Here is a 17,543-nt window from a genome sequence, read left to right as displayed (position 1 = left end):
CTTACTTCCCCATTGACTCACTCTACAGCATACATCACCTTCTCCCTGTCTTCATAGTGCCCATCATATCCTAATTTCAATCCAGCCTCAACTCAAGGCTGGAGTTCCCTAATGACATCTCACCAAAGAACATCATGACTCTAAAACTTCAAATTGGAATTTGATGATTTTCAGGAAAACTTCAAACCGTCAGCATTCAACCCGTCATATTCCCTCAGAGGGGTTTCGTGAGCATCATAGAAATCATAGAAAGTATCATAGAAATGAAGGCTACAGTTATACAGCCTCCTTTTCTTTAACTCCTCATGACTGCATGTCAGTCCAAAAATCTAATCCAACACAATCCTGCCCAAACTGAGCCCTTTATCCTGGTCTGAACATTAAACTGACAGAAACATTATTTATGAAACAGCTGTCTTCAGATTTGATTGAATCTTTTCTTGCTTACAGAAGCTTTGAATATTTCATTTTTGTCCTGTGCATTTACATACGCCACATTACATCAAAACCCGGCACTGGAATTATTGCTTTTACACAGTAGCGGCATCTGTGAGAAACAATTAGCTGCATTTTGCTATGAGAGTAAATTATAACACCAAAATACATCAACACCATGGATCTGGATTGCTTCATTCCACATGCAAAAACACAGCAAGTATGTAGAGTACTGTAACATATGGCTACGAGTAATGCCTCTCTGTAAATTGGTGGTGTTAATGACACACTGATTACTGGACCATTCACATGGATTTAACAAGAGCAAGCTTGACACCTAGTGTTCAGAGGTGGAACATCCCATTTCAGTTCACCATTCTATGAAAAGAAACACAGAGAGATACTGAGGACAGTTTCATAAACTGCACTGTGTATTCAATTAGAAAAAAAGAATGATAGTTATTGATATTTGTAATGATACAGACAGACTGGAAAGCCACAGTTTAGAGAATGACATAACACTGTAAGATATGTTACAATAAAATACTCCATCATTTTTCAACCTAATCACTATCTGCTATCTGCTTCATAGCGTAGTCGATAATAAGAGACAATAATTCTGACATATTTTGCCCATTCCATGTTTGATGTCTGCAACATGATCCAAAGAAGCAGGAGACACGTCTAGACTGCAGAGAGGTCAGTTTACCACCTGCACCTCTTATTACACATCCATGCTGTTGTAACACGTGCAAATGTGGCTTGGTGTTATCATGTGAAACTTATGTTATCAACATATGTTGCTACAAAATGTGTGTATATCTTTCAGTGTTACTCGTGCCTTCACAGATGTGCAAGTTACACACACCGTGGGACTCTAATACCCCCATACCACAACAGGCAATGGCTTTTGAACTTTATGCTGGCAACAATCTTAATGATCATTTTCCTTTTTGGCCCGGAGAACACAACGTCCATTATTTCCATAAACAATCCGAAAGGTTGACTCGTGAGACCACAATATAGGTTGCCACTCTGCATCAGATGAGCTCAAAGCCAGATACATCAGCAGTGTTCTTGGACGTTGTGACATACGACTTCCGGTGTACAATCTTAACTTGCATTTGTGGACACCCTGACCAGTTGTGTTCATTGTCAAAGGTTTGTTGAAATATTCCCAAACCCATGTGGTGGTCCATCACAGAACCATGCTGGTTTTTAATGCAGTGCCATCTGGGTGACTGAGCATTCAGTAGTGATATTATACACCATAGAGGATGAAATTACATACATACAATTCTTGCAATCACTCGTTGAGGAAAGTGTTCACTTTAGGCAAAGTGGCCAATCCTTGCTCACAGGACCTTTCTTGGATGATCTTTTTATATCCAATCATGACTGCATCTCATTTTTAGAATGTTTTTTTGAACATTTCACAACACAAACTTAATTTTCCCCATCCCAACTCAAAAGTGGATATAATAGAAGCCAATGGGGAGGTGTTAGAGATGTGGCAGACAGAGGTTAGGTTAAAAAAGTGCTGGAGTATTCCTTTCATGGAACTTTAGTTCACCCTGGCATGCGCAGAATGGCACATGTGCACACGTTTGGCTTCAAAAGTAGTTCTTTTTGCACACCTCTAGAGCCACAGAGAGAAGAGCATACATGTTTTGCATTAGCAAGTTAGTGTTCTAGGAAGTTGCCTTTAAAACATCACAGTTTGATAATGTGGCTTAATATACCTGGAAACATATTACACATTCATAATTCAAGCATGTACATAATTAGTCAAACATAATGTTGATAAGTCACATGATATCCCCGACTAATATACTTTTGCATATTTAGGGTACATAGGAAGTCCATTCAACTCGTGTAAAAAGAGCTGGAATGCTACGATAATTGGCATTTGGAAGAGTTTTCTATAAAATGATCATCTTTAAGGGGGGAGATAGGCGGATACATCTCTTTAAAAAGTTTCCAACTGTACAATTAATGCTATACATGAGCAGATTTTTCATATAAACACACAAAAAAATCCATCTGTCCCTTCGTGGATATGCTGCAGAGATCTAAAGGATGTTTTCTTTGTTTAAAAGAGGCCTTTGCTCTTCTTCAGGTTGAGCTGTTTCCAGTTGGGGAGGGTGCTGAACTCCTCTCGTGTCATCTGCAGAACATCCTGCGGCACATAAAAACACATTAGATCAACTCTCATCTGCAGCTACAGAACACAGGCATTTCTCTGCACAGTCTCCCTGTTCACTTTCAAAACGCTAATATTCATGGAAAAACCCATTAGTTATACCAGACCCATGAAAGCCTCATTGGAAAACCATTACATATAATTGATAGTTTGGAGAGTTTTATTGACAGACCACTACATTTTATAGATTGAGCTCATACTGTAGGGATAATTTCGCATTAAGATCAGTCCAAGCTGAGTGAGCAAACTCAGCGCTTTGCACTAGGGGATTCTAGGAAGTTGCCTTTAAAACATTACAGTTTAATAATGTGGCCTGGAAACATATTACATATTCATAATTCAAGCTTGTACATTATTATTCAAACATAATTTTACAAGTTATATGATCTCTTAGACTCATTTACTTTTAACTCATGTAAAAAGGAGCCATAGACATTTGGAAGAGTTTGCTCAAAAAGTGCTGTCTTTAAGGGCACAGGGAGATACAATTTACAATTACTGTCTCGGTGGTGATACATTCACAGGCTTTGTCCCCTTACACTCCTTAAAATCTGAACAGAATTCAGACCTCTAGCTGTGTATTCTCAGAGGTGCAGTGAAATGGTAATTGTGTACATACCTGTTAAGCAGATGCTAATATATGTACGTATTTATAAAATGTTGAAATTGGGACTACATCTATGGTGGTATCCTATGACAATGCCACGTTTTAAGTCATTGAGCTCTTCAGTACACCCCATTCTACTGCCAGTGTTTGTCTATGGAGATTGCATGGCTATGTGCTTGATTTTTTTATACACCCGTTAGCAACGGGCGTGGAAAACAATAAGGAAGGGTGTGCACAAACTTTTGGCTTTATAACGTATATTCCTGTTCATAATAGGTTTTCTTGGTCAAAATGGTAGTCTGTGACAAAATCTGCAAATGTCTGGCTTTGTTAGACCATGTCCTTTAAATGTCAAAGTAAATGCAACAACAGCACTTGGAAATCATGTTATTAATGTAGAAGAGTAGTATAGAAGGCAGAAATAGTGTCTCTTTTAGCTAGATTTTTCATATGTAAACATCCTATGAGGGCTGGCTAAACAGAGCTGGGGAGCACAGCATTAGTTGAGGAAAGAAAGTGAGGTAGAATAGTTGTGTACCTGGAAGTCTTTGTCAGACAGGTAGAGCTCCAGGTGCAGAGGGTCCACACCCTCAGGCAGCGGCTTGGCGGTCAGCTCCTCTATGGAGTATTGGTTCTTGCTGAGTTTGGACAGAGCATCCTCCACTAGGATCACCTTATTGCGCAAGCCCTGCATAAGAGCACATATGCACACACATTTATTGAAACATCATGATAAATTCATGTCATGTCATCATCATCATAAATTCCATCATAATCAGTTTTTCTGAACATATATGTGGGTGTGATCAGTACTTAAACTTACATTTCATTACAAACAGATTTAACAGGGGAGATTTAACAAGCATCACAGCTGTCTTAGGCTTTGCTCTGTTGTCAGAAGATCGTATGGTTTCATTAAAGCATAGTTGGTCCTGTTTAACTGGATTAATAATAAGCTATTTTAGCTGTAGTTTTTGACAGCATTTGTAAAATGTGGCACTGCTGATAGATAGTCTTTTTCATCAAACCCCAGAAAAATTACATATCACGATACACACTGTGTACCTGGAAATATCCTTCAAGTATTTGGGTAATATAACTTTTCCATATTGCCCACCCCTACGTCACAATATCACAGCTACGGCAAGCATACTTGCAGTCTTGCTGTGAGTAAAGCAGTTGTGCTGGGTGCGCATGAGGGAGTGGTAGTGTACCTGCACTCTGATGCTGGGGTCTTTTTCCCAGTATGGGAAAATATTCGTGAAGGTGAGGGGCTCAGCTCCAGCCAAGATCATATAAGCCTGAGGGGGCCGCCGAGAGTTCTTTGCTAAAACACAAACACACCGACACATGTATTTAATATGCTGATTGTTCTCCATCAGACTAAAGGCTGTACATAATGCAAACACACTTCCACATAATCAGGGCTCCAAACTGGTTCTAGGAACAAAAACGAAGACCACAAACAAAAGGTATTATTTGCGCGAAACAAAAATAAAATCGTTAATGAAATCATCCTTAACTGTTCTGGAACAGGATGTTATTTTGAAGTCTCTGTTCCTGGTTAATTACACTGTTTTTCCATTTCATGTAGCCCACAACTTATCAAGAATTTGAAAATTAGTTTTTTAGTTGGTTTCATTCTTTAAACTGCTGATCAGGTGAGCTCCTGCTTTGTTGGAACGAAAACTTCCAGCCACTCTGGCCCTTTGTGGATAAGATTGGACACCCCTGTCTTAAGGCAATACTATGTAAAATTTGGGGATTTGGAGACCTCTCTGGTAAAAATGTGTAATTGCACAAAGTATGTGAAAGAATTTTTTTTTTAACAGTGGTAGTGCTTCAGACTCCTTTCCAGAGCGGATGAATCTGTTCAGAGTGTTAACAACAATGTATAAGCACAGCATAAACATCCATAGCTCCAGTATACTGGAATGGTCATGCCCTCTGTGTCAGACTCCTTGTGGGAAGACTCTGAACTCTGACCTTTGCAATACTGCAGTGCAGTCTCCATGGCACACTTCCTCTCGTTGTCCCAGCGGATCCCCGCTGAGCCTGTACACTCTGTGTCCTCCGGCTGCTGGCCCTGCCACAGATACACCTCCATCCTGTTATCCAGCAGAAACAGCGCTATAGACAGACAGACAGAGAGAGAGATGGAGAGAGAGAGAAAGCTGGTTGGCAAATATAAGCAGTGAGAAAGATGAAACTAGCACCATTATATCTAAAAGAGTACATCTACATTATCATTCCACATGCACTGTAAGTTTGTTTTCACTGTGGATGTTGAGCTAAACAGTCTGTGATTGGATGTGTTGCATGTAAGTCAAATGGTTTGTTCCTATTGTAGTTCTTAAAATCTTCCCATTCTGGCTTACAAGCCTGTATTTCAGCACTGTATGCGGCTTGCAGTGGAACTGGTTTAATTTTGTGTAGTATTTCCAAGCTAACAGTTCAGGTAATACGTTTTTAGATTTATCAGTTGAATAGTCTATGAAAACCCCTAGTGCGTACATGGGTTTGGCTATACTATGACATACATGTGATCAAATCGTACATACTGTCTGGCAGTATGTGGGATATATAGCAGCTCTACCTGGTTGAGGAGCAGAGTACAGGTTCTCCTGCAGGAAGGGCATGGCTATTACAGCATTTACCACCCTACAAGGGCTCAGCTGCTCCTCTCCCTCGAAGATCCCAGCACTGGCACTCAGACGATAAAGACGGGGCGTGAAGTTGTACTTCCCTGGATCTATGTGCACACACATACACTAATATTAATAACAGAATAACTTATTACTCAGCAACTAGCGTGAATTATTTGGTAAGTGCTATGAAACTAGCAAATATGTTAGTTATGAGAGTAAGAAACTGAAGTGTGGACTCACCAACGGCTTTTAACATTTTAGGTGCTGTTAACAACTAATCAGTGTTCCTGATATGTTCAGTAATCCCTGAACTTGTGAACCTCACTTGTCTTGATATGTAAAATTAGCTCAGGAATGGAGTAGAAAACTAAGAACTCTGCATTCAGAGACTGAAACAAGCTCTTTTCTGATTGCCTTTGAGAATCTGACATTGTCAGTATAGCCGTACCTTGTAGCATGCAGTCATATGTTTTTCTATCCTGCTGGCCAAGCACATTCCAGAACTCCTGCGGCTCTGAGCCTTCCTCTATCTCCTGCACCTTCAGACTGCTGTTGCTGTTCAAACCCAGCTCTGGTGGACAGCTGTAACACACACAATGTCATTGCAATCAAGCCTGTGGACAGATATCAGTAACTGAAATAAAATACTGTGCAAAATTTAGCAATAACTGTGAATATGACTAAAATGATGGAGAAATCTGTACAGCATCAGGAATGACATCATAATAAAATTACATTTCTAAAGTGGTGATCAAATCTCAGGGCATCATTTTTAACAAGTCTTTGGTAATAGATAATTACAGTATGTTATCTCTCATTTAAAAACTTCTTACTGTTCCCAAAATCCTCCAAAACATCAAAAAATACCTTTTGGTGTCTTGTTTATAATATTTAAATGTACACTGTGTAGATCATTATAGAATAATGTAACAAAAATCATTAACATGAAAAGTGAGCCCACACTTTTGAATGCTAGCACACTACCACACCCATATTTGTTGCTTGTTGGTGAAAGATTATGAGCTAATGACTCACGTCTGTGTGAGGCGCTCTACAGTCCTCTTGGCCACCTCTCGAGCAGCGGGGTGAGACTTGCAGCCCTGCCACAGGTACAGCTGCCTCTCACACACGCCCAGCAGGAGTAGACAGGCGCGAGAGCGCAGACTGGCACTGCAGCACTCCACCTCCAACAGAGAGCCTTCTATTGCCACCTCACCGCGCACACAGAACAGGCGCCAGCCACCTGATACACACACACTTCTGTTACAGTTCTTACAGGGTTTCTATTGATCTGTGCATTACTGTAGATGTATACTGCCATGTCTAGACAAAGGAACGATTCAGTGAAAAATCAAATGTACACATTCTTCCACTTGTATTAGATGTAACTGATCAGCTGATAAGACATATTTGGTGTTCAAATTTTGTGTCTTTACTTTTGCGCTTTTCTATAAATACGTCCCTAAAAACTTTTCTCCACCTACTCAAACTGCATTCAGGTCTTTGTTATGGTCACGTAGACTTATGTATGTGGTTTAGGACACAGTGTGACTTGCTGTGAACTACAAAGTAAACACTTTCTACTGTGTAGCTGAATGCAGCCAATTTAGACAACAGGGATTTTTTTCCAAAATCCGACTCCCATTCACACGCATGCTTGTCATACAACCATTTCGCTTGCAATTGTTTCTATTTGTGAAATACTGTTGAATTCTGTTTTTGCTTCAAATGATTGAATAAAAAATCTTGAATTCCCTAACTGAAGATATGTTTTTAAACAGAAGTATCAAACAAAATTTAGCATCCATTTTCATTTTTATAGTTTACATTGAGTCATACTGTATCCTAAACCACAATGTTGTGGTTTGAGCGGATTGAGAGAAGTTTTTGAGGATGTATTTATGGAAAAGATTTGGGTGACTACCGACTTCTAGTGTTTGTGGGTGACATTAGCCTCATAGCTCCAGCGCTAATCTAAAGAAGCAAAATTTAGACACTAAACATGTCTGCTAAGTGTTCTTTGCCTTTCCTTTCAACAATCTTTCCTTTGAAAACGAAAGCGCACCACAATGCTCTGTAATGTTCAGTGCACATGTTCATTCTAATAGACTGCAATACAGGACACAGTGGGGATGCTTTGGCTTCTATTATCTCAATGCACCATAAAATTAAGAGAAAATATTTTAATCATGAGTACATGTAAGACTGAGTGTAATAGAATACCTGTGTTTTTGGCAGCATCTTCCCTGCAGCCTTTGTGGATGATAAGACCTCCCTGAAAGAGCTGTAGAAAGCAGGGTGGTTCTTTGCCCTGAGAGACCAGCACCTGCGCCCCCTCGTGGTTCCCCAGCTCCACCGTCATCAGAGCTGACGTTCCTCGCCCACTCACACTGGAGTGACGGCCCTGCCAGAAGAAACAGGCAGTGCGCTCTCTCCCCGGTCCTGACGCACTCACCTCACCTGGCTTCTGCCTTTTTCCCACTGCACACACAGTCACATAGGTGCATAGAAGACAGATAATACTTAAGTTATTATATGCTCTGTTAAATCAGTTTAAGCAGAACTACACCAGTGGATTCCAAACCTGGACTAGAGTTCCCTCTCCTGCATACTGTGCTCTGACACACTTGATCCAACTGAGTTGAAGTGAGTGTGATATGAATTCCCGAGTTTACCACAAGAAAGTTGACTTCAAGTGACCGACAAACTTGTAAATATAAGTGGTAAACTCAGGTAAGCTGGGGCTTCTGAGTGGCACAAGTGTCTTACGCTGTGCGTACACTATGTAACTTTTAAAATCATAATCAGAATTTCAAAACGGGACAGCATCACACATTTAGCGTCAGTCTTGTACGCATTTTCTAGTATTTTGTTGTGAGCACATTAGACAAAAAGGCAAAAATGCACTGAACTGAGTTTCAGCTATGAAAAAGCAATTAAAACCTTAAATCTCGCTGTTATCATGTAATACAAACAATGCTAAACCCTAAATCTCTCTGTTATCACATGATGCAAACAATGCTGCACATTGTTGTGGCATGCATATCCTTCCCTTTGTTCTTTTTCTGTCCTACTGGACTCTCTCATTGGCTATTGCTTAAAGCACTCGTTCCGTTACATTGCTATCCACTTCATCCTATAGGACTTGTGAATGTTTTGCATTGGAAAAATAAAACATTTAAAAATATCGAAAGGTCTCTGGTCACTCTGGAGTTTGACGTTGAAGGCTAAAGACTGACTTGTTTCTTCTCTCACACAAGCAGATCATCCATGCCCTCAATTACTTCCTGACCTGGAAAACTGCTTCAGATTATGAAAATTTGTCAGAAGGGGCAAACTGGGCTAAAAACTGTGAAGTGTTGGTCTAGCTTAAGCACAGGCCCTATCATTAGAAGACTGCGATTCCACAGCGATAGCACAGCCATCAGTGACTGGGACCCTAAGACACCATAACTGGCTTCGGTCTTTCTAGTTGGGTAGGATCCATCATCATTCATCCTGGGTGTCAGTTGACTGATGTGATGGAAATGGCAGTCAGTATTTTCCTTTAAGCATGATGAGCTGTCCAATGACGTTGTGTCAGCAGCAGTTTGAAAAGGTGCGGTAGCACTTTGGTGGTACACTCTTAGATGCCATGTGAATTCAGGAGACCAAGCTGGCATTGTTCCATCTCAGAGGATACATATTCAGTTCACACGATAAGTTTACCAGTTGTAGTTATGATCTGGTTGACTAGGACCCTCTGAACACATTACTTGAGCAGGAAAAACACAAAAATGAGCAGGCAGGGATTGGGACCTACACTACCCATGATGCCTCACTCACCGACGCTAGTGATGGAGTACTTCCAGCGGATGACGTAGGTGTCGCCCTCATGCAGCTGACCTACACTCTCAGCTGGAATCTCAAAATCGTCAAACTCTCGGATGTGCCAGGCATCCACCGACACTGTGGCCAACTCCGCCTGCCGCCCATCTTCAGAGCGGACCAATCCGTAACCTCTCTGCACGTCCACACCCTCTAAGAGCATCTTCAGAGGATTTTCACCTCCATCCAGCAGAGCTCTCACATCACATGGCTTCAGTTCAGAATCACTGGTAGGCATACAGGGCTGGCCCACTGGACTCTAAGCAGAGAGACATATAGAGAATGGTGTAATGTGCCTTTAAAAAAAAATGTACTGCAATGACATTTGACATGTATGTTTATAGAAGAAAACTGAGTAAGACTGCAGTACTTTGTGATAAGTACTTTGCGATATGAAAGCTTCAGTAAAAAATCTAATTTGCACAATTTTCCTTTTACCTCAGACTGTCCAGATTTTGCTTCTTTAGTTTCACGGTGTAGTTACAAGGCTGATGTTGCTACCAAACGCTAGAAGTCAATAGTCTCCCAAATCCTTTATGTAAACACATCCTCAAAACTTCTTCCAGAACACACAGACTTGACACAGTGTGGCTTATTGTGAATTATAAAAATGAAGATTTGGGTGTCTATTGACTTCTAGTGTTTCTTAGCAACATCAGCCTCACAGCTTTAGCACTAAACTAAAGAAGCCAAATTTGGACACCAAACCTGTCTGATGCTGACTGACTACATCTGGGGGCAAGTGGAAAATTATGTAAATTTGATTTTCCTCTGAATCATTCATTTAACTTTCCAGCACTGATGCCACATTTATATCACTATAACTGTGTACATTTGATTTTAAGCTGAATCACTTCTTTAATCAATAGCATATATGTATACACCTTTAAAAAATTTAAATTTAAATTTTAAAAATTTTACTGTTTAGATTCTACTACTGTGTAAACAGTTTCACCTGTGTGTATTCACAGTACTTTAGTCAGAGTGAAAATAATTCTGAGTAGAACCAAAATAATCAAACTTAATCAAGTCGTGGTGAAATCTGAGATTTGAATCACTTTCTAAAGACTTTTTTTTAAATCGAAACATTGAGAGGGATTTACACCTCTAATCTTTGCTGAAGGTATGGTTCACTCTCACCTTCATCTCCTCTGCTGCTGGCTCTTCCTTTAGCGGTTTACGTTCGGCCCAGTCCAGAAACTTCTCCCTGAAGAGAGCTGTCTCATTGTGCTCTGAAAGCCTGCCAAACAAAGCCCAGCTCGGCCTGCCCTCACCTTGTCTGCTCATATGCAAACATAGACAAAAAACACCAAGAGAGAGGAAAGCAGGTGAGGGAAGGTGCAATAGGTGCATTCAATTCATGGCCTGAAGTCACCAGCTGGGGGCAGTACAGTATCAGTACAGTGACTGAGGCACTAATTGTATTATCACTGTACTGATATTTTCATATCAGTACAATTCTCATCTACAGATGAATATGTAGACTGAACAGAGCAATCTGACTGAGTTATTTTGCTGAGCACTACGGATGAAAAATGGCCAAAGGATGTGTGAAAAAGTATTTGTCAGTTGTTCAAGCAAACAGTAAAATGCTGCCACACTAAATCCAACAGAACAATGACTCACACAGGGACATCCTTATTGGTTGAAAGGGGGTTGAGGGGGTTGACCCTACAGCTGCTGTAATCATAAACTCCGCCCCAGAGCTGTTTGGCCAGCTGCATGGCCACCTTCCTGTCACTCAGCGCCACATCCTTCCCCGTCCACACATACACCTCACTGCCAAAATCAAACACTAGCGCCTGACACACACACACACACACACACACACACACACACACATACACACACCAAAAAAGACATATAGTCATACAGCTGTATAAGTTCAGAGCACTCTAGTTACAAATGACGTTTTGTTGATTTTCCATGTGAAAATAAGCACACATCCTCTACAGGAAACACACTTCTACAAATTTTAATGCACATTTACTGCTTATGTGCTGAGGTTAATATATTGGAAAAAAAAAACTGGCCTGTGCAAAAATTACGGCATATTTTACATTTTAACTTTCATTTTTTCAATATGTTAACCTCTAAACATAGTAGCTGAAATTGTGCACCAACATGTGCTGAAAAAATGCAATATTTACATTTGTTCTCTGTGGAGGACGTGATGAGTTATTTTCACTTAGAAAATCAATAAAATATGTAATTTAAAACAAAAACAAAACGTTATTTGTTCAAACATTTGCATAAGACTGTATGTATTATAGTTATAGTTCTGCACAAAATTAATTACAAAATAAATTAGATGTGCAAAATTTAGGTCCCCCACAGTGTATGTGCCATTAAACTCCTCTTTTTTACATTCTGTTTAATCATTTCTCACTCGCTGCTTAAAGAGACAAATGAAGATTCTAAACTTTCAACGAATATCACATTTTTTGTTTTGTTTTGTTTAAGTAGAACACGACGGGCCCCTAACGCGTCAGAGATATGTATTTCTGGAACATTATGTTAAGTGTAACAAACATTTTTGAAATATGTTTTATTGTAGGTGGTCTCTGACTTTTAGGAGTGAGAAAATAATTTTTGAGAAATGCAGAGAAACTGTCAAACATCCAGTGAATGTCCGATATAAAACCAACTTTACCCTGCAATTCATAATGTTACACATTTCAGATAATATTCTAGATCTCCTTTTTGTTAATTTTGCAGAACTGTTGTATAAAAGCAAAGTACACTGGAGATTGTTTGATATCACAACTAACATAACAGATGTGATTCAGTCGCAGGCAGGAGCTCTATAGATCACAACCACGATGTTATTCACACTAACACAGAACATCTTATGTTATCTGCAGGCACAATGAACCATTGAAAGCAGTCATGTAGACAGTAATGTCTGACCTCTTTGGAGTTGAGCAGGGCCACACTGGGGATGGAAGCCCACGCCTCCTCATAAGGCATCAGCTTACCCTCCACCAGCCTGTACACGCCATTAGACTCCACAATACCACTCTCATATAGCTCATCTTCCTCTGGATCACCAGCAGCTACACAAAACACACACAAGACAGTCAAAGTCACATATTTAAGTTAAATATGATATAAATATATATCAGTTATAAGAAGTGCTTAAAAATACTTAAGCAAAAAAATGTACACAATTTTCTCATTACCCTACATGTAGATCAGCGAAGACATGTCTGACATGACATCTATTTAAGTAATCTCAAAAAGAGCTGTACAAGTGTTTTCTGGCAGTGTATACAAATATCTATAAAATGGACAAAAGGGTCAACAAAATTCAGGACTTAGGATATCTACTACTACATCTTTCAGCTCAACAAGAGATTTCATCCATTTTTATAGACAACAGTATGTCATACAGCTCCAGAAACCACAGAAGCAAGTCTATTTGAGATTACTTAACAACTTAGACATTATTTGAGACAAATGTGTGATTATGTAGACGTGGTCTGTTTAATGCTAACTGCTAACTAAGCTTCCATTTCACATTTTGGCGTCTAAAAATACCAAGCCTGTGGTCCGAATGACCAATTTTTATTTTATTTTAAGAAGTCTGTCTAATCAGACACAGAACTAACAAGACAAATGAGGTTTTGTTGCAACTTGTTAATTGTAACCACCACACGTGACTGTGGTGGTCCCCCCCTGCTGAGTTGGTCTGCCTGGTATAGATGCTGTGCCGTTGGCTAAAGTTTGCTAATATCCATTTATGAAATAAGATCTTAAATAAAATAAGGTGTTCAATAAGCTGTCGTTGCACTGGCCAGCTATTACTGCAGTGGCTAAACAGTAATTACAGTAAACTAGAAGGGGAAAATTTGTGAACGAATTTTAAGTTGGCATGACAAAGCTGTTGCTATGGTATTCCAGGTGGTCACTAAGGTGTTGCTTGGCCACTGCTATAGTATCCCAGGTGGTTGCTAATATGTGTGTGTGTGTGTGTGTGTGTGTGTTTATATTGTGGCGGTGGAGAGACTGAGCCGCCATGACCACTCCGACATGCATGTGCGAGCTACTCCTCTCCCTTGATTTGGCGCAGCTGCGGCTAATGAAGAGCGGAGCATAGACTCTTTAAAAATGCACTCTCTCTCTTCTGGAGAGAGGGGAGGAGGACGCTGGCCTGTAAGAAACATGTCAGAGAGAGAGAAAGCGAGCAAGAGAGGCTTGAGGACTTTATCAAAAAGGCTAAATAAGCTTTGGTTTATTTTACTGATTAAATGTCTAAATAAAGCGCTGTGGTTCACTCGCGCAGGTGTTTGTGTGTGTCTCTGACCTCTCGCTGGGTTTCCCGGTCAGCGTGCGTCGGCCCCTCCCCCTTCTGTGACACTATATACGTATGTTAATACGCATGCAAGTGTGCATGTAATGTCTACGAGGAGCAGTGTGAGATGTCCTTGGTTACATCATTTGTGGCAGTTAGATTTGAATTTTCTCAACTTTTCTCTATTCATTTTCTATGGGGAAGAAAAGTTGTGTTTAAACAAACGCTGTATGAAAAACCATGTGCGATAGGTCCCAAAAGCACAAGAGCTCTACACCCATATAGGCTTTACAATCTATGGCTATTAAGTTGGCTTTGTAAAGCCATCTTAATAACCTAGATTGAATGATGCCCGAGCAGGCCAGCTCAGCAGGAGAGACCACCATGGTCACCACAAAAGTAGTATTCCTATTAACGTAAAGTTTTTAATAAATATTTCCTTATTCAAAATAACACCTGTCTGTTTTTGGTAATAAATCATGCTTGTTAATCGTAAAAGCAATATCTGTCTACCCCTGCTAACTGCTTTCATTTAATTTTATTCCATTCTGTAATTGCATGGGTGTAAAAGAGGTCCATTCTAATGTGAAGCTGCCCCCTTTAATCAGAGTCTATCAGGTGGCATTCACTCAGTGCACGTGACTGAATGTGTTTACTGACCGTGTAATGTCTGTTCTCAACTCAACAGCTGCGCTCCATGTGCAGTCTTTACATGGCGTATTTGTGCGTACGAGTGAGTGTTCGTGTATGTTCAGTACCTCTGTATTCTGTTTGTCCTCCAAGAAGGTTCCAGAACTCTTTGGCAAAGCGGTTGTCTGTGTTGATGCCCTCCTCCAGCACAGTGACCTGTGGGGCCTTACAGCCGAGGTCTCTCTTAGCCTGTACATACTGCGCCATCTCTGAGCCCTGTCCCCCACACACACACACACATATGGAACACACATTTTACTTGATGCTAATCTAAACCAGTCTAGTAGCTTCTGATGTGTGGCACTGACCCAGCTGTAATAGCAGTGAACCATACAGAACAATAAAAGGAATCAAATCAAAGCATCACTCTACACTTTAAACTGCTGGAAAGTGGGAGAGGGCTGGACTGTAAAAACACCTGAGAAAAAAAAACGGACTGACAAAACAATGCAGTGAATGTGTCTTTTTATACATCAGATAGTTCTGCCGGCACAGTTTGATTGGTTGAGAAACGCTATACCTGTGCTGGTATTTGTGATTTCAGCAGTTTTTCCACAGTGACTTTAACATAGGTTGCTAAATAACAACTTGCTTTACTCAGCGACAGATCATGATCTTCCAAGGCCCCTGGACACAAGCATCTATGGAGGCCCCCAACTCTAACAATAACAGTTAACAAATACATTCATAGGACTTGAAAAGTGAAACCTTCGCATACAACTGTATGTGTACTTTGTTTCTTTTTTGTTTTGGACAATTACATAACAAAATAGCAAGGTTAGGTTTTTTAAAGAAGGCTACGATGATGCACAATAATTGCTGGTTTTTCAACTTAAACACGTGGTACTAAAACACGCTGCATAGACTAGAGGACTGTTTTTCAGTCTCGTGGCTCCATAGTCAACAATGATAACAAAATAGGTGTGCTTGAGAAAGTCTGAAGGTGTCATCTATTGTGTCTACAGCCTAACAGTTTGAGCTCTTTTATAGTCGTTGTTATAGTCCATATAATGTTAACATCTGCAGTGAACTGTCCCAAGTATTTGACAGACTTCAGGCCTTGTGGTCTGAGGCCCCACAAGGCCCCTGGCAGTCAGAGTTTCTGGGCACTGGCTCCACAGGCCAGTCAGTAATCCCTAGCTTTTCTACAGCTAAACTTACTAAGTTTCAACTTTAGCACACATAAAAACAACAAAATCAATACAATGGATACATCTGTGAGATAATATTTGACCTGCAGCCGGTTCGGTCAGATTCTGAAAAAGAATGTGACAGCAGGCCTACATGAAATTCCAAACCTGTGACAGCAGAATAACTAAAAAAACTCAGTCAGAAAAGAACAGAATACAATTCGGCAAATAAGATGGACTGCTTTAGAGACTGACTGGAACTGCCAGTCCTGGAGTACTGAAAAAGTTAAGCTGAACCTGATATTGTAATGGTTTTATAGCTCTATCAGTAACACAAAAGGCAACTTTTTGGTGGAGGGAACTGCCAATACTTTTGATACAATGCATTTATTATTTTATTATTTTTATTATTTAACTTGTTGCTTTATTTGTAGAACAGCTGTATAAAAGCAACAGAACTCTTGAGGTTGTGTGCTATCATAAATCACTTTACATCTGGGATGAACTATTACACTCACCTTTAGCTCATGCCTGCAACGAAATTACAGCAACGTTACTAGTATTAGGACACGACCTCGATCAACTCTTCAATCAGACCATCTGACTGACTGAAAAGCTTTTTATTGTTGTTATTTCTGATAACAGCACTTTTTTCACTATACCTGTATCATTCTGTTAAGCACTTGTTCCTAAGTAACAACAATGGTTGCTTTACTCAAAGCTACTGAAACTACTTTTTGGCAGAAGGAATTCACCTGTCTATGCTCTGCCCGCAAATATGTTGTTCCGTAGCAACTGTTGTTAATAAAGCACTCAGAATCTATGTATTTTGACAAAGTTGCATGCTACAATTTCTCATTAGGTTAAATGGGACTTTCACCCATGTTTTATAAGGCTCAACAACTCTCAGAACAGTTGCTACAACAGAACGCATCGATAGATGGATCATGGATGGGTCAACTGTCAATAACTTCTGTATAAAAGCACTTAGGGTTATTGTTAATAACATCAAAGCTATGATGACTTACAGCAGGGGTGCACAACTCTGATTCTAGAAAGCAAATGTCCAGCACAGTTTGGTAGTTCCCGAGCAAAACGCACCCACTACACCTGGCAATTAACAGATGAGTCGAATTAGGTTTGTCTGAGCAGAGAAATCAACAAACTGTCCAGGACCAAAGTTGTACATCCATGATCAACAGCATCTGCGATCAAATCACAGCTATGATGTTATTTGCAACAAAACACCTCCCTCTTGTGTTATATTACTTAAACATGTTACAAGCGATGCAATGAGGCTGTACGGGAGTACCTTGGCTTTCTCAATAACATTGGCAAACTCTCCACACCAGAGGAAGCAGTGCTTAGTGGTGATCAGCAGAAAACAGTCTCCACTGTTCAGAGAGCTGGCCGTTGGCTCCACCAGGCGCACCTGAACATGCCTACGCCCTGCGCCAACACACAAACACACAAACATATACAGATAACACATTTCAGTAGATGAAACTAGATAAAATCATAGGATCAAACTTCTTAATTCACTCATCAGTCATAGTCTATGCAAGAGGCAGAGACTAGCTTTCACTTATTTCATTCCATTATCCCATTAAATACGTTATTAATTTTTCAGTATCAGCAAAACCAGAAAACACATATTTAACAGAAGTCT

The 17,543-nt window shown here is 40.1% G+C and overlaps 1 protein-coding gene across 7 annotated transcripts in view; it reads right to left on the bottom strand.

Annotated features, from left to right (window-relative positions):
* Positions 1–843: 843 nt before the first annotated feature.
* Positions 844–17,543, bottom strand: part of svild (supervillin d) — a 90,909-nt gene continuing 74,209 nt past the window's right edge. For all 7 annotated transcript variants that reach the window (XM_036572984.1, XM_036572989.1, XM_036572988.1 and 4 more), the window contains 14 exons: positions 17,187–17,323; positions 14,813–14,960; positions 12,671–12,816; positions 11,387–11,562; positions 10,901–11,039; positions 9,719–10,019; positions 8,117–8,374; positions 6,929–7,136; positions 6,342–6,475; positions 5,842–5,997; positions 5,232–5,375; positions 4,460–4,572; positions 3,784–3,933; positions 844–2,614 (listed from right to left, as the gene is read on the bottom strand). In XM_036572984.1, the coding sequence (XP_036428877.1) occupies positions 2,528–2,614; positions 3,784–3,933; positions 4,460–4,572; positions 5,232–5,375; positions 5,842–5,997; positions 6,342–6,475; positions 6,929–7,136; positions 8,117–8,374; positions 9,719–10,019; positions 10,901–11,039; positions 11,387–11,562; positions 12,671–12,816; positions 14,813–14,960; positions 17,187–17,323 (2,297 nt within the window). In that variant the 3' untranslated portion in view covers positions 844–2,527. The remainder of the gene's footprint in view (positions 2,615–3,783; positions 3,934–4,459; positions 4,573–5,231; positions 5,376–5,841; positions 5,998–6,341; positions 6,476–6,928; positions 7,137–8,116; positions 8,375–9,718; positions 10,020–10,900; positions 11,040–11,386; positions 11,563–12,670; positions 12,817–14,812; positions 14,961–17,186; positions 17,324–17,543) is intronic.

This window comes from Colossoma macropomum, unplaced genomic scaffold (assembly GCF_904425465.1).
Source record: "Colossoma macropomum unplaced genomic scaffold, Colossoma_macropomum, whole genome shotgun sequence".
In the NCBI taxonomy this organism is placed as follows: Eukaryota; Metazoa; Chordata; class Actinopteri; order Characiformes; family Serrasalmidae; genus Colossoma; species Colossoma macropomum.
This window is presented reverse-complemented; position numbering and strand designations above follow the sequence as displayed.